This window comes from Kogia breviceps, chromosome 6 (assembly GCF_026419965.1).
Source record: "Kogia breviceps isolate mKogBre1 chromosome 6, mKogBre1 haplotype 1, whole genome shotgun sequence".
NCBI classification, from domain to species: Eukaryota; Metazoa; Chordata; class Mammalia; order Artiodactyla; family Physeteridae; genus Kogia; species Kogia breviceps.
This window is the reverse complement of record NC_081315.1, coordinates 3,270,611-3,295,632: the sequence shown is the minus strand read 5'-3', so window position 1 is coordinate 3,295,632 and position 25,022 is coordinate 3,270,611. Positions and strand designations below refer to the sequence as shown.

At 41.1% G+C, this 25,022-nt stretch overlaps 1 protein-coding gene across 8 annotated transcripts in view; it reads right to left on the bottom strand.

Annotated features, from left to right (window-relative positions):
* Nucleotides 1-25,022, bottom strand: part of RAPGEF2 (Rap guanine nucleotide exchange factor 2) — a 249,132-nt gene that overhangs the window by 90,890 nt on the left and 133,220 nt on the right. For 5 of the 8 annotated variants that reach the window (XM_059066801.2, XM_067035439.1, XM_067035441.1 and 2 more), the window contains one exon: nt 23,109-23,126. The exons of 1 other annotated variant lie outside the window; for it this stretch is intronic. In XM_059066801.2, the coding sequence (XP_058922784.1) occupies nt 23,109-23,126 (18 nt within the window). Of the gene's footprint in view, nt 1-1,656; nt 2,342-2,560; nt 2,796-23,108; nt 23,127-25,022 lie in introns of those variants that run through there. 2 more of the 8 variants (XM_067035442.1, XM_059066808.2) reach the window with 2 other exon arrangements.

The following is a 25,022-nucleotide window of genomic DNA, read 5'->3' as shown; positions in this document are numbered from 1 at the left end:
TTTTGTCAAAGCGTTACCCTGGAATTCACTGGAACCTAGAGCACTTGCTAGGAAACAAATACGCTTTATGGAACAGGCGCCTACACACTATTCGGTACTACCTGACCCGGCTGCTCCTTTTCATAGATCTAGTCCTACTTTTTCCTCCCCCGCCAGTAAACTATTTTCTTTGTTCATTAAAATTATATTATTATTAACTTCAGTAACCCCCCCCCCCCCACCGTGAGAAAGGACATGTGAAAAAGGTAAGCAGAGAGGCTGTGATTTGAACTTTGCTTCTAAGGCTCCTCAAGTGCAGTTTAATTAAGTAACACACCTCACTGGTCCCTGAAAAAATCCCGAGTGCAGAGGAGCTTCACGTCAGAGGCCCTGTTACTACAGTCTAACCAGAGTAGAACTTCTCTGCAACAACCTTTCTGACTAGTGAAATTAAGTATAAGGCTGCTCTTTTTTTCGATCTGATCCGAAGAGATTTAATTAGCGAGGTTACCACAAGGATCTCATTACGAGGGGGCTGGGCTCCAAGCCCTGCATCATGACACGCCCGCAACACCCCACACCACTCTCCGGGCGTGCAGGGCGATGTCTCGTGGCTAGCTTCCTCTAGGAAAACCTCTCGGATTTAGTTAACAATTTTGTTCGTGGTGGTGAACAATCCATAAACCTAGGCACCTAAATATTCTAATCCATGGCCTTCTGGCTCTAAATTTTCAAAGCCTCAGTGATTTATCTCCATTTTCAAAGTTTAACATCTCAATCTTTTTAGTATACATAAAAGATAATTCCTATACCCTAACAGAGTACTTGCTAGATGCCACAATATAAAAATAGGCATTTAAAAAGTACTTAGACTAATTACTATATAAGCTGCCCCAATAAATGCATTTTCATTTGGGACATTTAAATATATATATAGATAGATGACACACACATACGAACGAGTGTGATGGCAGAAAACTGCCAACATGGTGGTATAAAGGCAGCAAAGTGAGAACTCACATTCCTGGAACAGGAGGCTCGGACTTGGTATTAAGCATAGGAAAGTGTTTCTCACAAACAGCAGTAGCTGCCTATGGGATTTCAGCGTGACAAATGCAGAGCTGACTCATGGGATCCATTATAAAGAAGCAATACTCATGGTATTAAAAAAAAAATTCTGTGTTCTCATCACCTGTTAATCCATGTTAGGAAGTCAGACGCGTCCCACTGATGGTTTTATTACCAAATCAATAACCAAAGCTCTCCTCCCTCCTTCAAGCCTCCATGTGAATTCCGTACTACAGACGCCTGTCCCCAATAACCTTTTCATGATCTCTCGTTAAATTCAACGATACAAATATTTCCAAGAAACTATTCAAGTGCTAAGTTAAAGCTGAATTGCCAAGGTTTAATTTCTGATTATAAAAATCAGCCGTCCAGTGTTTCACAATGTCTGTGATCTTGCTTTCAATGGACTGCTGGTCTTGTTGGAAAAAACGGTTAAATCACAACAAAATTGGAAGAACAAGCCAGCTGCCACTTACCCTCCCTCCTCCGAGCAGACCCTCAGACCCTCTGAAAGACATGCCTCCCCTGAAGGGACACAGCCAGCACCCCCATTTCAAAGCCGTTCTCTATGACGCGAGCTGGAAGCACAGCAGCGCTTGAGGTACTTACTGAGTGTTTCTCCTGCTGGCCCATAACTCCATGGTTAGCTGCGACTGCTAGTGGCTTCATAATGAAGAGACGTATGCCGGACTGAATTTACACATCATGTACCAGGCTCTCATGGATGCCAAGTCACCCTTGACGGCATTGAATTAAAAGAAAAATGAAAAAGAAAGGAAGGAAAAAAGGGGGGGAGGAGAGCCGCTGCAGCTTCAAGTCTCACTACCGGTGCGCTGGAAACCCTCATACTTGTGGACCAGAAAAGGGACCCACTCGACCCTGCCGGTCTCCATTTTTATAACACTGAAACTCTAGCCATCTCCGGCTACGACGAGGCTGAGGAAACCTTATCCAGCTCCCAGTCCTCCCAGAGAACAAGATCATTTCTGAGACTGAAGAACAAGAGGCAAAAGAAGAGGGGGAGAAAAAAAAAAAAAAGCTAAAATGGCTGACTGCACACAGACTCCCCTCCAAAAGGCTTCCTACAGAACGATCGCAGCCGGGGTGGTGGAGGAACCAGTCTTCAGCATCCAGCCAAGCACTGTTAATACTCTTGTCTCATTTGCAATCACACATACGGACCCCTTCGACCAAGGAAGAAAGGAGAAAGGGAAAGAAAGAAAGAACCAGGGCAGAGCGTGTGAATCGGGACCTCCTCCCTGGCTTCCAGTGGCGGGGACGGAGCGGCGACCAGTGATCTCTGCCCCACTCCACGAACCAAGTTTGCACAATTAATCTCGGCGGCATGACACCCATGGACATTTGATCTAATGATGTCTGTCCCTTACACTCAACACAAGCGTGACTGCCAGCACGGGAGTCACTAACAGACACACAGCACATGCACACACACAATCTGGAGAAGCATGAGTCTGAATGCAATACACCGATATAATGACATTATTGTGCTTACTTTGGAGGACCATGGCTGCAGGCAGTTGGCATAGCAACGCACAAGGAAAGCCATTTCCTGGGTAGAGAGAAAGCTTCCTTTTCTAAATAAAAAATTCCTCTTAGGAAACAGGCGGCATTGCTGCTTCCTGCAGAAAGCAAGACACTGGAGTCTGTCTCTTAACCTGCAAGGCTCACACTCAATGCAGTTCTAGTGATGTAAGTGGATTTCTCTCTCGCCCTCCCTCTCCCTATATACACTGAAATATTCAGCTCAAACGGTACACACATTCCTTAAGGCTCGCCCCCTCCTCTACTTAACCATTTCGCTCATTAAGGTAGCAATGGACAATTCAGATAAAGTAATGAGCTCTTGCCTGTATTTTATCAGCGGCTGTAGGTTAAAGCAAGTCTCAGAGGGATGGAATCCATCGATTGCTGACTCCAAATAATATCTCTGAAGACAGGGTGGGAAAGCAGAGCCAGGACTCACTAGAACAGCTTTGAACTAAAATATGATTTTTCACCCAGGGGAAGAAACACGAATGGCTGTGACCTCTTCCCCACCCTCGAATATCACCGGGCTATAGGAAACAAGTACCCACCCCAAATCCACAAAATGCAAGCTGTGTATACATTTAGAAGGTGAGATTTTTCACAAACTCCCATACACACAACTCGGGCACACACACACACACAGCACCTTGCAAATAATATCAAAATAAACCCACTCAGGTTTTTTTTTAAAAAAACCAAATCAAACTCCTTGGAGAGGTAGAAAGTTGAAATTTAATGAGGGTGTGTAATCCTACCACAGACACTGAATTCCACCCGGGTTAGTAGGTCATTTGAACAGACAGCGTTACTGTTGCCATTTCGGCTCGGAAGCCCTGGTCCGTCTCTCATGGTCGCAGCTATCTATAAATGGTACCCACGATCGAGAGAGACATGGAAAATCTAGCCACTGGAGTGAGTGACTTGGGAGCTGCCCGTGCCTGCTGCTGCCTCAGCTGACGCCCACACCACCCGCTCTCCTTCCTCTCCCCTCACAGCGGAAGGCGGCCAGGCCCTCCACTTCTGCACCCGGCATCCCTCTCCCCGCTGCATGCCTCTCCAGAGGCTTCTTACAGCATCCACTCAACCTCTCGCCCACAACTAGGGCTTCTCCAGTTTTAAATATGTGCAGGTCTCTCCCGTCTCAGAAACAAAACCGAAACCAGAAACCTTGCCGAGATCCCACATTCTCCTGTGGCTGCTGTCTGACCTCTTCCCCGTCGCACACCCAAACCTCTGAGGAATCACCTACTTTCGTGCCATCACTCCCTCACCGCACCGCCCTCTCAAACGAAGGACCACCACGGCCCGGGGACAATGCCTGAGACGTCGAGCACCCTCTTCTCCACATCCGGTCCCTCACGGTATCCCACTGATTACGTCTCTACCTTCTCTACAATTCACACTTCTCTCCATCTCCGCCGCTACCGTCCCACGCCAGTCATTATTTTTTGCCACGAAAACTGCAGAAGTCTCCTTACCGAACTGTCTGGATTCAGTTCTAACCTCGTCCACTCAACCCACTTAACAGACTGCCTCTGAGATCTTTGAAAAACTAAAATCTGGTCACTTCGCCTGAATCCATCGAGCCCCCTTTTCAAACCCAGACACACGCACATGGGTTTCCACTGCTCTCAGTGCGCAGACTAAAACTCTCGTGGCATCTGCAGGACCTGCCTGTCTTCAAGACTCACCCCACACTCAGACCCTCAGGTCGCCTCAGCTGCGCTTGCTTCCTTGAAGGGCCAAGAGGACCTTCTCACGTGTTATTTCCTCTGCCCCGAACTCGCCCTCACCCTCCCTTTCCTGATCGACTCCTACTCCACCCCTCAAAGCACGCTGGTGAAATGCCCTCAAAACCACCATCGTGTTCTGTATCACTCCCCTGTCATGCCGTGAGTTCACGCTTAACCACGACATTATGTGCAGTTAGTGTTTGCCTTTCCCCGGCTACGCACCCCTCCTCCTTCACGGCTGGCACCACGCTTGCCCGCGTGCCGCTGGACCTGCAGTGCACAGCACGCTACACGTTGTGTACAATCAACACTTTTTGAATGAATGAAACCCCCAGGGACTGGGAATGGACGTTAGCAAGACCGTATTTGATCTTGTAAACCAGTCCCTAACAAAAAAAAAATCCCAGGTATTTTTCTATAACAGACGAATTATTTAAAAGTAAACAGTGCTGCTCTTTGACAAAGGGAAAAGGCAATATAATGGAGCAAAGAGAGTCTCTTCAACAAATGGTGCCGGAACAAACGGACATCCACACGCGAAAATCGTCATCATCATCTAGAAACAGGCCTTACACCATCCACAGAAACTAACTCAAAATGGATCACAGACCTAAATGTGAAACGCAAAACTATAAAACTCCTACAAGATAATAAGAGGAAACGTAGACAGCCTTGAGTGTGGTGATGCCTTTTTAGATACAACACCAAACGTGATGCATGAGAGAAACAATGGATAGGCTGGATTCGCTAAAATTAAAAACCTCTGCTCCGTAAAAGACGATATTAAGGGAACGAGAAGACAAGCCACAGACTGGGAAAAAATATTTGCAAAAGACATGTGATAAAGGACGCATCCAACATACACCAAGAACTCCTAAAACTCAACAACAAGACAAAACTTGAGTTAAAAATGGGCCAGAGACCTTAAAAGAAACCTCACTAAAGAAGACACGCACGTGGCAAATAAGGACGTGAAAAGACGCTCCACACCGTACGTCATCAGGGCAACGCAAATCAAAGCAATAACGAGGTGCCACCGTCCACCTACTGGGGTGGTCAAACCCTCAGCGGCTGACGACAGCAAATGCTGGCGAGGATGCAGAGCAACGGGAACGCCCGCTCATTGGTGACGGGAATGCAAAATGGCGCGGCCACCGTGGAAGGCAGTGCGGTGGTTTCTTACAAAGCTAAACAGACTTCTTTCTACCTGATGATCCGGCAGTCCCAGTCCTTGATATATACCCAAAGCAACTGAAAACTTATGACCACACCGAGAGGCCCTTTAGTAGGTGAATGTATGAATCAACTGTGGTATGTCAAGACAGTGAAGTCTTATTCAGCACTAAAAAAGCAACCAGCTGCCAAGCCATGAAAAGACAGAGAAACCTTAAGTGCATATTACTAAGTGAATGCAGCCAATCTCCAAAGGCTACATACTGTGAGATTCCAACTACATGACATTCTGGAAAAGACACAACTATAGAGACAGTAAAAGATCGGCGGTTGTGGAGGGAGGGGAGGTGCACTGCGAATGAACAGGCAGAGCACAGAGGATTTTTAGAGCAGAGAAAATACTCTGTATGATATTATAATGACGGATACACGTCATGATACATTTGTCCAAACCCATTTGTACTATACCAAGAGTGAACCCTAAGGTAAACCATGGACTTTGCACGAATATGATGTGTCAATGTAGGGTCATCCTTGGTTAAAAAAATATATATATATACTATCCTGATGAGTGAGGCTCTGCATCCATGGGGGCAGAGATATATGGGAAATCTCTGTACCTTTTTCTCAATTCTGCTGTAAACCTAAAACTGCTCTAAAAACTAAAACCTTGAAAAAAAAAAAAAAGGTAAAATCTAGGAAGCAACCCAAGTGTCCATCTATGAATGAATGCATAAACAAAATGTGGTATATACATATCAGTACCACGAGATACTCGGTCTTAAAAAGGAACAAGATTCTCTAACAAGCTACAGCAAGGACACGCCCAGAAGACGCTGTGCTACAGTGGACTCATTCAGTCACAGAAAGACAAACCAACACTGTGTGACCACACGCCCGGGTGAGGCACGTAGAATAACCAACTTCACAGACAGACAGGATGGTGGTGGCCAGGGGCTGGGAGAAATGGGGACCCGTGTCTAACGGGTATGGGGTTTCTTCTGGGAAGATGAAAGTGTTCTGGAGATGGATGGTGGGGGTGGCTGCATAATCAGGTGAATGTACTTCATGCCGCTGAGCTGGACACTTAAAAACGGTTAAAATGATAGATTTAAATGTTATGTGTATTTTACTACACACGCAAACAAAGCCAATGGCAACTCAAGAACTAAATGATCAAGCTGCACGACTTCCAGCCACCCAGCCCCAGCCCCGCAGGCCCCCGTGACGGAGACCCGTCTCCAAGGTGAAGTCACATCACCTCCATGCTGATGGCGGCCGACCTTTTAGGGGCAGATTTCGCGTTGCTTGTCTTTGCAGAGAAACCTGTCACTTCTCTGCAGGAGGAAAGTAATCTCATCGGGGACCCTGAGAGATGAAGCCAGAGCCATACATCCTCAGGCACTGATGCTTTTCTGTGCTGAGACTGGTGAGATTTCTCTCCCAACCTGGCTCCACGCCTACAACCTACACACTTCAAAACTCATGACTGCACGACTGAAATTTTACTATCCCTACTACCTTGTACAACGAAATACAATTATACCAGGTTATAATATGGCAAACATAAAATACGAACTGAAGATTTAAGAGCATCCCATATTACAGATTTTACACAAATAAGAAAAAAAATCACCCTCAGGCTGGTTTTGGTTCTATTTACCCTATTCCTTAACCATCTAGATTTAGCAAATAGCATTAAATAGATCCAGATAGAAAAAGGACCACCTAACAGCTTTCTGCTTGAGAACTTCCAATGACTTCTAAATTATCAGCAACAATGACCCAAAAGATAGAGATTAAATAACACAACTCGAGAAATTACTTAAGCCTTTCCATGCTAAATTTAAACCCATCACATTCATTTATACTTTCTTCCACCTAAAGTATGCCCTTTTTAATTACTATGAAATTGAGAAAAATGGTCTGTTCTTCTCAGTAATTATTAACCACATTTAGGATTAGTGTGTGTTTATTTATGTATAGTATCTACAGCGTTTATCCATAGATCTCCAAGTGCTTTACAAACATTTAATTAAGCTTCGTCAAGACCCAAGGAAGCAAAAAAATAATGTATTCGTCTTTTCCAGAAAAATAAAGTGTGTGCGATGACAGAGTTAGTAGTTTGGAAGAACACAAAATCGAACTCCAGGTTTCTAATATAATTGACTTTATCCACTTATACGTATGTTGATTTTTTCCCCTCTTCTCCCTTCCCCAGAGGATAAACTATAGAGGTTGGAGAAAATCTCTTGGAGAGGCAGGAAGAATTTATTCTTCAATATCTGGAAACGTAAAATTTTACAAATCTGAACCCTAATGTTTTATTGTCCATCAAAGAAACGACATTTTAAAGTGCTATTTTCTACACAACCACACACCAAAGCCACTGAGCAGCAAGCTAGTGCAAAACCGTGCGAGGTACGGTCGGAGGTTTTACTGCTAGGTTTTCCTAAACCCCAAACATCCCATTCGTATTATGATTTCTTTCTAAAAAAAAGTTGATTATCTGACAAATTCTTCACACCGTAATTCATCCCTACATTTCACATAACCTGTTTCATCCTCGGGTGAACTTCAGACAGGGCCCCCCACACACACCCTCCTCACAGAGGAAATCGGGGCTAGAATTTTTATTGTTTCTACTTTGACCAATAAAAAGGTACTTCAGGTTCTTTATTTAAAATAACTTAATTATGAAATAAAATGAGAGACACCAACACTACGCCTGATATATAATAACTGTTGAAGACACATCTGAGTTTAATTTAAATGAAGGCTTTAGAAATACTAGGAACCATTACTTGAATTAGCACTTAGAAAGATGGAATTGTGAGTCCAAAAAAGATCACCCACATACACTCTAAAGACACATTCAAAGAAATCTTCAGGCTGTGTCTTTAATTAAAAAAAAACTGTCTGACAACAAACTGCTAGGTTGCACCTGACTCATCACTGGAGAACGAATGCATCCTGCCTGTAATAAATATGCTCACTATTTACATGGGCCACGTTAGAAGCGAACGATTAAAAGACGGCAAAGACGGCATGAAATGGGGACCCCCCCTGGCAGCCCAGCGGTTAGGACTTGGTGTTTCACCGTCATGGCCCAGGTTCAATCCCTGGTCACGCCCCACCCCCTAAAAAAGAAGATGGCATGAAATGGAGACATGCAGAAAAACCAATAAAAATAAAGAAGGCAGAACGGGGCTTTTCAAAACGCACAGACTTTAACAGCTGATTTCACAAAGCTTACCTCATTCCCGAGAACCTGTTTTAAGAAGAAGACCAGACTTCACCTCAAAGCGCTCAGCCTCAGAGGGGAAGTCCTTGTACACTGGTTGCAAGTCATTTCACTGCTCTAAGGACGAGACCTGAAAGTGGGCTCCTGACTTCAGCAGTTCATAGAGCACCACTCCAAATATAAACAGCAATTACTATCTTTATTACTTACCTGGCATGTAACCTATTCCCTTATGATTAATATGTTTGCAAGAACACAGTAGTTAATTATCACTCTTATTTTTATTTAACAAAAAGAGAAATATTGACCACACACTGGAATGTAAATTAGCTGAAGGCAGGGACCATACAACATTTTATTTATCTGATACTGTCAACGATAAAATGTTTTCTCTCTAGTACTTAACACACAGTAATCGCTCAAAGAATAAATGCATAAGTAATTCCACTTACACATTTTCAAAAGTAACCTGTGAAGTAGTATTACACCAGCTTAAAGATGAGGAAACAGACATAGGATAGTCGTGCAACCATAAAAGATGTCCAGCTTGCTTACTGACAAAGTGAGGTGTTTTAAATAGCTTGACAGGTGAAAAGAGTAGATGAAAACCAGCAAATCTAAATTTAACAGTGTACCATGTGTACCACCAACGTGTCACCCTTACAAGCACAGGCGAGGGAAGATGAGGCTGGAGGAACAATTCGTAGGGGGTAGCAGATGGGAAGGGCTGTCTGTAACAGGGAGCCGGCCCAAAGCTCCAAGACGACTGAAAACCCTAACGTCTAACGTAAAGTCTCAGGTTACGTTATCAGACACGCAAGGCCCAGAGCGAGGGAGGCAGGAAGCTCTGCTATAGCCTGCGTGCGGTTTACGGCAACCCAGCCTAGACATCGCGACCTAGCACAGACAATGAGTAACTGTAATGTTCAAACAGCAGAAAATCAAGGCGATAAGGTGTTCAGAAAGGTTACAAGAAGTTAGGAACGTTTAACCTAGAGAAGAGGCTGAACAGAGCAGGGTCTCATTAAATATCTGAAGCACAGTTACATGAAAATGGAACATGAATATTCAGTTGTGCTGCCTTAAGAGATATCTAGAACCACAAACTAAGATATAGCGAGGCAGATTTCACTAAACGTAAGGGAAGTTTCTTAATAATTAGGCCTTTCCTACAAGCAACAATAACTGCTATGATTTACAAAACGCTTCCTTTGTACCAGGCAGTAGGGTACAATTTTGCCACACATTACGTATGGACTATCTCCCAAATATCAGTGCGAAGTGTAACTAAAAATCTTAAAGCAGAGGATGAATGTCAGTGATTACACAGAAAAAAATAAATTTTATTAAGTGGTTTGACCACCGATTCCTAAAATCCTTTTACGCTCTTAAAGTTATCTTATCTATATGGCTGGTCCCAAATATTAGCTCGTAGCAAGATGGGGGTAGGGGGGGTAATACTTCCATTCAGATGGTCTATCTCGCGATAAGATTTCCTGGTGGTAACTATTCTTTATTCTAAGATCTCTGCCTTCCTACTTTGGCAGCCAGAGAGGGAATATTAAAATGCCCTTACTTTTTAAAAATTATAGTGGTAACTGGACAACAGTTTAGAGGTTTTCTTTCTAACATCCCTTCCTCTGCAAATTAAATGCTGTCAAACTTAGAAAAAGGTAAGTAAAAGGTGTTTTTCTTAATGGTAGCAATAATTTGAATTATTAAAAGTCGTACATAACTACATCATCAGTTTTATAGAAGGTTTTTAAACCCCCTGAAATTATTTGATATACATTTTCAATATTCTTAAATACTACCGGAACACTTCCAATCTTTTCTGGTGCAGAAGTTAGTAATTTTGTGGCGGTGTGTTTTTACCTCTAAAAGTGATGACTACCTTTAGACAACTGTAAGTTGTTTTAGTTCGTTAAAAAGTCACACTTACACAAGATCTTTTAGCAAGATTTGGCTTGTTATTTGTAATATTAGTGGACCCAACTTTTAAAATACACTAATTAATTACATAGTGATGCTCTGTTATGAAATGGTACTAATTGCCAGTGAAAACCCATTTCCGTATTGGAATGAAGCTAGAAAGGTTATTTAAATAGGGGGGGAAAATGCTGTGCTTTATTGATGAGAGATGCATGGTTCGAGAGGGGAAAACACCCAACTGCAACAAAAAACACTGATGAATCAACCAAAGCCTACCAGAGTGGACATTCTGTGCCCTAGCCTGTTTCCTTTAAAGGTACTTAAACTGTAGGCGTTTAAAGTGGTTGAACTATATGATATATATTTCTTTTAGATCAAATTTAAAGTTTAAGTAACATAAAAGCCATATATGTTAATTTCTTTTTTTTTTCTTTTTTTTTTTTTTTTTTGTGGTATGCGGGCCTCTCACTGTTGCGGCCTCTCCCGTTGCGGAGCACAGGCTCCGGACACGCAGGCTCAGCGGCCATGGCTCACGGGCCCAGCCGCTCCGCGGCACGTGGGATCTTCCCGGACCGGGGCACGAACCCGCGTCCCCCGCATCGGCAGGCGGACTCTCAATCACTGCGCCACCAGGGAAGCCCTAATTTCATTTTTAAAAATAAATAATGTTCTGTATCAGGGACAGAGAAGGTCTAGGTCTTTATTTGATTCTGTGAGCATGAACATCGAACACATTACTTGACACCTTTGACCTTATGACGCTTATCTCCTAACAGTGGAGATGCCATCACCAAACATTCAACGCTGCAGAAAAGTCTGACTGACGAAATACATGAAAAAGCTCCCTGACAACTGGTATACATCATAAACATTCAGTAAGGGTTGATTTTATTCCTTCCAAGATATTCTAAAAATTCAGCTGCACTCAAGGCTTGGGCAGCCCATTAATTAATGTTGTATAGATGCGTTAATGCAGGTGGATCTATGATGCCTCTCCTAGAAATGTTAGCTAATGCTCATTCTGGGAGTTTGATCGACACCAGCATGTAATCAGGACACTGCGGAGGGCCTACCGTAAGAGCACACACACTGTGCAAAAGGTGTACAAAGGCATACGAAAGACTGTCTGCTTCCAAAGACTCCTCTTCAGGAATTTGATTTTAACAAACATATTTTCATTTTTTAAATCTCAGGTTTTCAAATAAACATCAGTATGTATAAATGTTCATAATGGTTCAATAATCTTCACTCTAAATGAAAATAACAGTATTTATAAGCAGCAGCATTCATCAGTGGACTTCACCACCAGGAATAGAATTGTGACTGCCCGTCTGATGTAATTAAATACACTCCAGACAGGAAATGCTTCCAAGTAAATTTGCCTGGAAAATAATTAAATATAGAAGAGACTGTCTCAATATAGAAAATATTTTACATGCCACAGAAATTTTTTAAATGTTCCCTTGAAAAAGAAGCCAGCCTGCCACCATGACCAAGAGTTTAAGATGACAAGATTCAATCTTCCTTCTCATAAATAAATGAATAAACAAACAAAGCCCAAACCACACATCTAATTTCTCCCTCTCCTAAAAAGCTCTAAAAAGGCAAACAGAGTATTTTACCCTACTCATATTTTAGTTGCACTTTGAAATTTTCAATTACTACCACGCTGGTATTTTTAAAGGACAAGACTAGAATGTTTAACTGTATGTATCAGACGACTATAATAGTTAGAATTGCTCACAACTGGCCAGATGAACCACACTCATGGAAGACGACACCTCCGGATTGTGCCATAAAGTAGCAGTTCACTGTAGTAACCCAGAACCATAAATCTACAGTGAAGCCCTGAACAGAAGAAGTAGTACACACTCATTCATTCTACACGTAACCCCCAAGACAAAGTGGGACGGGGCAGGACACAAGAAATCAGGTACGACCTTCAGAAATCATCCTGGTTAGTTCAATAGTGTGGTGGACATACGCAAAATGTCCTGTGCGTCGCATGAAATGGTCACTAAAAGGCTGCCTTGGAGCAAGTGTATAACCAAACCTAGTTTTCTGGATGGCTTGTATTTTATAGGTAATGCTTTTTCAAGGAGGTGAAGGCAAAAAAAAAAAAAAAAAAGTATCTGTTGGGCCAAAATTTTACAACATACCATTCAATTCAGTGGACTTTTTAAAAACAAAAACCAAAACTAATAAGATATTAGTATTATACACTCAGCCATAAAAAAAGAACGAAATAATGCCATTTGCAGCAACATGGATGCAACCAGAGATTATCACACTAAGTGAATTAAGTCAGACAGAGAAAGACAAATACCATACGATATCTCTTATATGTGGAATCTAAAATATGCCACAAATGAACCTATCTACGAAACAGAAACAGAATCAGGGACACAGAGAACAGATTGGTGGTTGCCAAGGGGGGAGGAGGGTGGGGGAGGGATGGATTAGGAGTTTGGAGTTAGCAGATGCAAACTAATATATATAGAATAGGTAACGCCAAAGTCCTACTGCATAGCACAGGGAACTATATTCAGCATCCTGTGATAAACCATGATGGAAAAGAATATGAAAGAGAATATATATACATACATATAACTGAATCACTTTGCTGTACAGCAGTAATTAATACAACACTGTAATTCAACTATACTTCAATAAAAAATAAATTTAAAAAAATATCACACACACTACTGGAAAGCATGGTATTTACAAGAAAGATAAAAATGCAGTAGGGAAGAAAGTGAGACAGTCACCTAAACGGGGAATTTCTCTAAGCGAGAAGGGATGCAGGAATCTACAGTGACCACTGACCTCACAGCATGTACAAGTGGACATTTCAGCTCTTACCAGGGCAAACTTGCCATCTCAAAGTTGGGAGCAGGAAAACTTCCAGTCCCTTCCCCAAGGCAGCGTTGCCCTTTCAGATATTCTGCTGCAGTAGCTGATTACTGAAGCGCACCGAACCCCAGAGCACGGTCGTGGGAAGTAAACCACACGCTGCGATGACAAAGGAAGCCAACCACTGGTGTCTTAACATAAGCAGGACAAGTGGAAAGAGTGAAGGCAGCATATTTATTTAGACCAAAAAGGAAGAAGGGAGCCAGTAAAAGAAGAAAGAAAGATACTCAAACTAGAGGATAACAAAGATATAATTCGAGAAAAATAGAAAGAAGGTTAGAGAAGCTTTAAATGCATTGCTAGGTACTGTTTATTTATTTCGCACTGTCAAACTGAAACAATTGGTCATACGTTAGATTAACCTGACTCTAAAGTATTAATCACGCACAGGAGGCTGCTGAAATTACTCCTGGTGAGGGTCTTTTTTGAGGGTATGGGAGTGGGTGAGGACACCAAAAACTAGTCTTATCGGTATTGGCGTAAGACCAAAAACTCAGTTTTAAAGGTTGTCTAACAGACTCTTTACAGTTATGACTAGGTCATACTTTCATACCCCACAAATGTTTGCGTAAAAAACTTAAATATTTTATAATTCCACATAATGGCTCATAATTATCTTTATAGGGAAGAGGAGGCAGAGAACTTTCTGGAGGGGAAAGGGGCTCCAAAGATAAAATTCCTGAAGAGAAACACTCTCTAAGTGAGAAATGCTAAATAAATTAAGTAAAAATATGTACCATTAAAGATTACTACAGTAACTACGAAAAGGACTGCTAGTGACCATCCCAACCAATTAATTAATATATTTAAACCCATTATTTAATATAAAACATTTAAAAATTCTTCTGATTCCGTCCCAAGTTAGCTTGCGGGCTTTCCATTTTCTCCTTGTATGAGGAGATTAAGCAGCAAAAAGGAAGAGGAAGTAACGGGAAGAATCACACAGGAAACAAGGCCGGGGCAGCCTCAGAGGCGGGCGAGCTCAGCCGTCTACAGGCCCTGCTCTCAGAAGGGTCCCACACTTGGTTTTCTCATGGAAAGCTATTTCCGTGCAAAAGAACAAAAAATGGACAAACTGAGCCTGTCACTTCAAGGAAAATAGCTGATAGCACTTTCCCAAGGATAAAATTTTAGCTTTCAAATAAAAATGAGACATTAGGAAAACATGTCCAATCCCATAAGCTTGACAGCTTCCCAATAATTAAGGCCTTTTGACAGGAGGCTGGTAGTGATACTAACAAATGTGATTTTTTTTTTTATATTGTGTAACATGCCAAAATTTGGAAGACCTAAATTCAATGACCAACGCATGATGTTATACAATCACACACGAATAGAAAGATCCATTCAGTGTGTAAGTAAGACGAATGGGTTTTAATAAAAAAGATTTTTCTAAAGCTAACTGACAAAGTGTTATGTTCGTCATTGCAACGGCAACTTTAAGACTACCGTTTGTCAAATTTTGGTGTAGTGTATCAGGAAGATTATTTGAAGAAGCCGTTAAAACTTTCCTCCCTTTTCCAACTACCTATCTGTGTGAGGCCATACTTTATATACTTCAGCCAGAAAAGCACATCACAAAAGACTGAATACAGAAGCAGATATGAGAATCCAGCTGTCTTCTACTAGGCCAAACATTAAACATATTTGTAGAAGTATAAAACACCACCACCGGGCTTCCCCGGTGGCGCAGCGGTTGAGAGTCCGCCTGCCGATGCAGGGGACGCGGGTTCGCACCCCGGTCCGGGAGGATCCCACGTGCCGCGGAGTGGCTGGGCCCGTGAGCCGTGGCCGCTGCGCCTGCGCGTCCGGAGCCTGTGCTCCGCAACGGGAGAGGCCACAACAGTGAGGCCCGCGTACCGCAAAAAAAGAAAGCTAAAACAAAACCTTCCCCACCATCCAGTTAACAGTGTGCATTTCCTAAAGCTAATAAATCCCTTCTTCAGAAGCAGTCATACCCCAATTTTTTTTTTTTTTTTTTTTTTTTTGTTGCGGTACGCGGGCCTCTCACTGTTGTGGCCTCTCCCGTTGCGGAGCACAGGCTCCGGACGCGCAGGTTCAGTGGCCACGGCTCACGGGCCCAGCCGCTCCGCCGCACGTGGGATCCTCCCGGACCGGGGCGCGAACCCGGGTTCCCCGCATCGGCAGGCGGACTCTCAACCGCTGCGCCACCAGGGAAGCCCCTCAATTTTTAATATGCCAAGTAATGATGTAGATAATTCATATAAACAAAAGTTGCTGGAGCCCTCAAGAAGTTGTTTTTCCTTAATAAGTATTTACTTATTAACTTTCGGCTGCGTTAGGTCTTCGTTGCAGCGTGTGGGCTTTCTCTAGTTGCGGCGAGCGGGGGCTACTCTTCGTTGCGGTGCGCGGGCTTCTCATCGCCGTGGCTTCTCTAGTTACGGAGCACGGTCTCCGGAGCACAGGCTCAGTAGTTGTGGCGCACAGGCTTTGTTGCTCCGCAGCACGTGGGATCCTCCCGGACCAGGGACCAAATCGGTGTCCCCAGCACTGGCAGGCGGATTCTTAACCACTGAGCCGCCAGGGAAGCCCCTCTCAAAAAGTTTTAAGAGTGTAAAGAAGTCCTGGGATGGACAAGTTTGGCAGCTGCTGTTCTGAGATGAACCAGAAAACGATCAGTCTCTTGGCTCTTTTTAAAAACCCAGTTGTCAGCTGTCCTTAGATTCCTTTAAGCTAAAACCCTGTAAGATGCTACCTCTGCTGAACCTTCTAACAACACATCCACTCGCAGGAAGGCTAGCTGCTCACACCCTCCCCATCTAACTAAAGTTAGTACCAAAAGTTAGGCAACCTTTCGTGCTGAGGAGGAATAAAAAGACTGCAGTGCTTGTTATGAACGCCCATTACTGTCAAGGGCAGGGAGGGCATCCAGACTCTGGCCGAGGCCCAAATACTCTCTTCACCACACTTGGTCGGGTCGTGCATATTTCAGAGTAACAAATGGCAAAATGATCTTTTTCTTGAAAACGTTCCTGAGTATTCCGAAATTCCTGATGATTCAAACAGGTTTTTGAAGGTTTGGTTTAAAATTTTGTATAAAGAAGTGGACGGAAAGTAGATGTACACGAATAATTAGTGAGAGGGAAACGCTACAACTTACTTTGAGATTTTAACCTTGTTTTCTAACACTCCTAAATGCCTTCCGGATTGTACCAAAACTCACTGCTATCCTCACAGACATCTGAGTAGAAGTCAAGACAGCCTGAATACTTCCTTTATCATCTTCAAACCTTTCCCTTCGGAATTCCTCCGCCATTTACTCCAATTAGCGATTCGTTTCTCAAATCCGGCCCACTCTGTGGTCACATCGTCTCTACTCTAGGCTATAGCAGTTCTAAACTCTGCATCGCATCCAACCACCACCAATACTCCACTTGAAAGTGAAAAAGGAAGACACAGGAAAAAACAAAAGGCTACTGACCCCATACTAAGTTCATAAGAAATTGCTCTAATACAACTGTTCAGTAAGCCTTTTATTGTTTTCCAGTAGCTTCTATAATTTTTTCCTAAATATCTTAAAGTTGATTTTCAGCCTATGTGTAATTTAAACTTTCACAAAGGCTGTGAGGTACACCTGTGAACTGGGTATGTTAAGTCAGTCATTACTACCGATATTCTTAACACTACTGAACTGTATACTTAAAAATGGTTAAGATGGTACATATATTTTTAAAATAAATTTATTTATTTATTATTATTATTTTTGGGCGCATTAGGTCTTCGTTGCTCCGTGACGGCTTTCTCTAGTTACGGTGAGAGGGGGCTACTCTTCGCTGGGGTGCGCGGGCTTCTCATCGCCGTGGCTTCTCTTGTTGCGGAGCATGGGCTCTAGGCGCAGGCTTCAGTAGTTGTGGCTTGCGGGCTCAGTAGTTGTGGCTCGTGGGCTCTAGAGCACAGGCTCAGTAGTTGTGGCGCACGGGGCTTAGTTGCTCCACGGCATGTGGGATCTTCCCGGACCAGGGCTTGAATCCGTGTCCTCTGCGTTGGCAGGCAGACTCTTAACCACTGCGTGACCAGGGAAGTCTCAGTGTTATATGTTTTTTATAAAAGAAAAGAGTTGAATTAATGCACTTTAAGTCGGTGAACTGTATGGCATGTGAGTTGTAACTCAATGAAACTGTTATTTTTTAAATCTGTACTTTGTTCTTAATTAGTTTCTGTAAAAGAAGGGGGAAAATAAACTTTCCTACTGAGATACATATAATGACTAATTTTTTGAGAGGATAAGGAGGAAAATTTATACACAAAAATATGTACAAAATCTAGTAGACATTTAAAAATTATTTTAATATGAATCATTAAAATTTTCCTTTCATGAGTGATGTCAACCTAACACCCATACACCGAATCACATGCTACAGTTTCTTCCAGAGGTTGGTTAACAATATCTTCTAGCTAATAGAAAGGTATTTCAAAGTTAATAATGTTTTAACACAGGATTCAAAATCAAAAGAGAACATTTCTAGTCACCCAATGTTTCAAATAGTGAAAATAGACAACTTAGAATGGATCAGTTAATTGTAAAAAAAGGTCAGTTCAGCACTGGTAGGAAATAGGTCTGAATATCAAAGCAGATTTTTCCAAAGAAAAGAGACATTTTTCAAATCAGCGTGTAGCACTGCAAAATCTCATGGCAAAAAAAAAAAAAAAGAAAAGAAAAAAGAAAAGAAAAGGAAAAATCACATAAGAAACGAAATGGCTGAAGATGAAAGGATTGTTACTATTGAGACTAAAAGTTAAATTTTAGCCAAATATATTTAAAACATGAACAGGCACAGAGAGAGCCACCAGTGTTCACAATTAGAGGCAGGACAAAGTGGCAGTGATCTTTCTGACAAATAAACTGCTTGAAATATTGCATGACATGCTACACAACACCCTGATTACTTTCAATTTCCAAGTGCAACCAAAAGATGGGTCCAATTATGACATCAATACAAGCTTTCTTTCAGAATGGAATGAAAGAACAGTAAATCCCAGGGGCCACGGGAGTTCTGCAGCAGCGATGATGTCATATATAAAAATAGACATCCTCTAACAGAAGCTGAAACGTGTGTAAACAGCACACTATTCTCAACTGCCTTGCATGAATTTACAATGCATGCTGTTAATAGCATGAGATTAATCATTTCATGTTTTACACTATTTCCTGATTTACATTTCAATTTCTAAACAGACTCGATGGTGTAATTTCTCAATCTGTATAAATTAAATGAACATAAATACCTGATTATAACTGCAAGAAAGAGAAACGGTCCCCCCAAAGCAAGGAGACAGAGACCACCGCAGCAGCTTTAACAGGCTGCATTTTGCCAGGAATGCAACGCTGTTATGTCCACCTATTGTTCAAAGACCTTTCCGCAGGAAGCTTTCTGCAGGATTTTAAAATGCAACACGGTCTAGGTGAGGAGGGGCTAGTAAACCTGCTGAGAATAAGCATGAAAAGCAAAGGATACTTTTGACACTTCTCTTTAAAAGACTCTCTGATGCAAATATAAAAACTTCGGGGCACGCATACAACAGTATCTACTAAAATGTGGGGAGGGCAGGTTTGTAGCTATCACTCCTATCAACAGTCTCTACACATCCCCTCTTTCCATTCTTTACTTCCCAATTCATTTCTTTTTCACATTTCTACTGGGCTTTCTTGGATTAAAGAAGATTTTCCTTTGAGCAAAGACAGTAAGGCCATTCAGGAACCCATGCTTGATTCCTCAAGATGCCTGGTTTTTGAGCCTCCACAGTACCTGGATTTCCCTCTATCGTAACTGCCGTCGATTTATCTGTATTTCACGTGAGGCCATAAAGTCAATGAGGGCAGATTCTGTCTGTCCTGTAGACCTTTACAGCCATGGAGTCTGGCACAGCTCTGAAACAAGGTGGGCGCTCAATAATATTCATTAAAATAACAAAAACATATAAATGAAAATACTGAGCTTTCCTCTCTATGATACAAGAAACAGAATAGGGCTTCCCCGGTGGCGCAGTGGTTGAGGGTCCGCCTGCCGATGCGGGGGACGCGGGTTCGTGCCCCGGTCCGGGAGGATCCCACGTGCCGCGGAGCGGCTGGGCCCGTGAGCCGTGGCCGCTGAGCCTGCGCGTCCGGAGCCCGTGCTCCGCAACGGGAGAGGCCACGGCAGTGAGAGTCCCGCGTAGCACAAAAAAAAACCACAACATAATACACAAATTTTCTGAAACTCCATCCTATTATAATTCACAGAGAGTGATTGACGACCATACTGAATAAAAAGACTTTAGATTTAATTAAGCAAACAAATGCCTGATGAAAGATGAAGAATAAAAATATTCAAATAATTAAGAAATTTCCCCATACTTGAATAATTTCTGTATATGCATCTAAACAGATTTTAAATATCATCATTGAATAAAGTAGTCAAGTGGGATATGAACTGACGGTTATAAGTTAAAATCTTAAGATCTTAATATTCTAGGAAATTTAGTAGACACACAAGTCACTGATACACAACACATGCTCTTACTGTTAAGTAGCATATATTGGATTAAAGTAGGAAGACCTCAGTAAAAAAGTAATGAATAAGTGACAAAACAAAGTCGTAACGTGAGGGAAAATATTGCCTATTTCTAATGCAAGAACAACAGCTCAAGTCAAAAAGTCTAATGTCCAATAAATGTGAAAAATCACACAAACACTGTAATTTTTTCATGTTTCAATATTTAAATTTTTTTTTTGAAATTAACCTACTAAGAAGTCCTTAACTGAAGATGAAACCAACTTAAGTCAAATCCATCACTTAGAAAAAAGTGATAGATTATATTCAGAGATATATAAGACATATATAACCTAGGAATGATTATATAACCATTAGAAGAAATAGTACTTGTCTTAGATTATTATGAAGAATAACCTTATTAAAAATAGGACTCATTTTCATACACCTCATATAAGAATCAATCTTATTACATTGGTGCTATGTTAAAGATATTGTATTATCGCTGACTATAATAAAAAATTAATTCCATGATGTTTTTGTAATATTACATTGTATTCAACTTAGATTATATTAACTTACTTTTATGCAGTATTTTTATTTCTTTTGCACACCTGCCCCAAGAACTTTAAGCCTGACCTACTGAAAAATTCAACAGATAATGATTAAACGGTGCCCTGAAGTGTATATTCCCATTGTAGAAAAGGATTACTAACAGAATGTGTGGGAAATACCTTTTTCTATGACTGATGGGTTCTCCTTACTTCCAAAAGTTTGCATTGACTGAAGCTTTATAAATAAGTTTTATGTTATATTGTGTTTGAATCCTCCTAATTCAAATTTGTATAAAGGAAAGCCACACTTTGGGGGGTAAGTACGAGTGGAGGTGGAAAGTCAATTGGAACCTCAAAGAGCAGAGAGCATTTTAATTATGCAATCAGCCCTGGCAGGCTGCAAAGGCAGGAAACGTCAGTCAGTACACAGCACCTCCACAGTTTAGACGGGACAACTTTTCCTTAGTCTTCACTCTAATATCTCTGGTACGATTTTCACACTTTCTAAACGAGCAAGAGAGTGGAGCTGTTTTTTTTCCTTTTCCCATTAAAATTAAAAAAAGGAATAAAAAGATGACAGAACAGGTAGGAGCCAGCTTCCCCACCCCTGCAACCAGGGGAAAGTAAGAAGGCCCTTCTTCCCTTTTAAGTCCTCTCCCTCTCCTCTACATTCTTATTATGGAACTCACATTTCCCTACCCACCCAAACTTCTAGAATAAATTACCCATCAATGCAGAGGCGGCCTGTAATTAGGGGTAAAATAAAGAGGCTTCCCCCCCACCCTATGCTGAGCCTGTCGACAAGGTAAACCTGTCCGAAGCCCCAAGTCAGTCTAGAAATGACCCCAAATTTCCCAGCCTCTGCCGGGAGCCTTGTCCACGACCTGACTCTGCCACCTGCCTCTCCCCCCCCTCAAAGACTGAAACTTCGTGCCTAAACACACGAAGGCTTCAACCCAACTCATCAAAATGTAAGACAATGCCAATGAAAGCCAGCTCCAGTCTTGCCTTCTCACTGCATTTAAAGACGCTTATTCTCTGCAAACCTCACACACTTGCCTGGAAAAAGTGACCTGAAAACACTCTACACGGACTATGTGAGTATTCGTGTTTCTGAAGAAGATTATTATCATCTGTGTCTTAAACTGTGGCAACACGTCTAATTTTTAAAAGTGCACATAAGGAACACATCATAACCCAGTGCACATTGTAAATTCAGTCCCTACTTCTCAGTGGGAATTGGACTAACCTGTAATTTCTCACACTGAAAAAGAGGACTAATTACATACTGGCGCACCTTTTAAAACATTAAAGTTATATACGTTTTAAGCACACATGTACTAGACAAAAGCTCAAAACACTGGTGCAATTTTTAAAAGTTTTATACAATGTTATCAGAATCTTATCAAATTTAAAAACTATCAACATTGTTTAGATTTACCACATCACTGAAAAATTAGCAGCGCTTCTAAAATACAGCAATCATGTCACCTGTGACATTTTAATATGCATTATGTTGTACAGAATGTAAAGTAATGGCCTTATTTTAATTTGAAAAGTTATACAAATATTTCGTGTTTTCAGGCGAGGTTACTGTAATAGCCAAAGATATTACATCGACAGCAGCCTTCCTCTAATGTGAATTAAATTATTCATGACCTTTTTCCTGGGCAATAAGAAAACACAACCATAACATTTCACTAGTTACTTAACCAATTAGTTTCCAGAGATAAATGAGTTTTTCTTCCCTGACTCCAAATTCCCTGACAACCCCAAATCTGACCCCAAATTTCAAACGAGTAATGCTGAAACCGTATATTAGTCATATATTGGCATGAAACAAATGAGCAAAGATATTATTATAGGCCTCAATTAAAATATAGAATGAAATAAAAGCATGAAATCTGGTTAAAAATCAAGCGCAAATAAGAAAATGCAAGCGAATTGTAAATTCTTATTTCCTTTTTGACAAAGCCTTTATTCTGACTAAAATTTCACCAGTGGTCTCCCAAAATGCTCTCACACTGGGATTCCTGAAATCTAAAGCTTTCACCTATAGCCTTTAAAATGTAAATGTCTAATGGATTTCCCATAAAACTTTCACACAAAAAGCAGTTAAACATCCATGATGTCTATCTGCCTGTCTTTCTCTCTTCATTTCTTTATGCGCAAAGCAGATTAGTTAAGAGCTGTGCTCCACTCATTCTTAAAAATACGTAGTCTGCACTTTTATTCGTTCTTCAAAGAAAGTGAGCAATTTATCCCTAGCCTAGGTCTGCACAAATAAAGCAGCCTGTGACATCAATCAAACCACTGATAGTTTCAAAGTGGTAAGGGATTTTACTAAATCAGGGCAAAATACAAAAGAACAAGACCAAGCAAAACACATCAATATTATAAACTCATTGGTTACAATGCAAACTCACAAATGAACTGAGGTTAGTATTAGGAGACCACACACAAATTACAATACCTGAGATTTAGTGCATTCCTTTGAGCCAAAATGAAATGAGTGCCATAGAGGAGGAAAGGAAAAGATGACATTATCAGACATGCTACAGTACATCTGCCAAAATGAAGATCATGTTAAATTAGGTTAAGAACGACCATACAGCACTGGCTACATGTATCACGTCCTTTACGTTCCTCAGCCACGTGCACCTGAAAGGCACCTGCAACCGTTTAGGTCATCTGTGAAGTAGGACCATATGTACCTTTTCAACAAACTTTTCACCCCGGCTCCCACCTTACTAGGGTTCTTCCAAAAGGAGTATTTCTGCTCAGAATAAGTAAACGTGACTTAGGGCTAATTTTCTTGTCTTCCTATGTTAAAATCATGTACTTAGGCAAAATAATAATTATATAAATAACATGAAAACACAATTTGCATGAAAAGATGGGATTCAATATTTAGAATTATGACACTTGTTGCCCATCTGAACTCATTTAGAAAAATTAATACCACCATGTCACATGTTAGCAAACTGGTACCTGATCCATCAAGTGTAAGCAAGTTAAATTTTTCACCCTAGTACTAAATTTTCCCTCATAAAAGTACCTGTTGACCAGGTAAGACATTGTTTAAAACCACTAAAAAAAAAAAATTAATATTGAATAATTTTTTAAACCTACATATTTAAAAAAAAATCAGATTAAAAAGGGACGGAGTCATGTAGGGGAGGTGGGTGAAGTATTCCATAAAGGGGGAAATATGGGGATAGGAGAGAGAAATGATTATAAAATGACACCCCCCAACTTAAATGGGACAAATATAACTATAAAATCAAATCAATCAGCTTTAACACTAAATTTTTAGTAACCCACACTGCCGCTAAATATCTTGGTATAGAATCTGATTTGGAAAAATAATTCCAAAGCAGAAAGAGTATTAACAATATTAGTAGATTGTACTATTAATGTGTACAACTATTTTTAATCCATATTTCCTTCTTCCATGATGCTATATCGACACTAAAAATACTACCTTCTTTTATAGACAATGGTAACAAAAAACCTTTCATAGGTTTTTTCAAAAAAATACCAAGGCTCTCCAGCAGGCAAACAAAGCTGACTTTATGATGAGCAAAAAGCAACCCTTTCCAAATGAGCTCAATGAAATGATTCAACTATGAAATTCATGTTAAATTAAAATTGTGCATGGGCAGTGAGAGAAGTAGGCAGAGAGCTGGTGGCCAAAACTGCTTAAATATTCCAATACAAAGGGCTCTCAGAAACGGAGCACGTGAAGTGCGGGCATAAAATGCATCGCTTCAAGTTACCAGAGAATTAAGTACATAGTTTTAAGTCTATATACATTTTCCCATGCAGTTTGCATGTGTACTTATTTGCAAAAAGAAAGAAGAGGATACGGAAGACAAACAAATAAGAAATGTAAAATAGTTGTCTTTTCACTATTCTTATTTTAAAATTAATTTCACAAATGAGTGCTCATTTAATGGTATTATAAGTATAGATAAACCATATTTGACCTTATTATGACATATGTTAAGAATTCAAGTTACTTTCTTCTTGAAAACAGAAATCCTCAAATATATTTGCCACTGTTCTGGGTGGGCCACCAGAGGATGTGGACGCAGCCCAGCTGAGCAGAGAGAAATGAGTGAGAAAAATAGGCTCCCAAACTGACTATGCTGGGATCTTGTACAAATCACCCATTAGCTGTGCCTCGGTTTCCTCAAACATAAAAAGTAGTTTCTTCACCTAATGTTTACGAAATAAATGACAATCGAGTGGTGAAAGCATTAAAGAGGACCTCTGAACCTGTCAGAAATGCTTCAGGCCATCTTTACGCTGGGATTTCCAGAAGCATCATTTCAAGTTATGCTCTCACTTCATCATATTAAAACCAAAAAATTCTCAGATAATA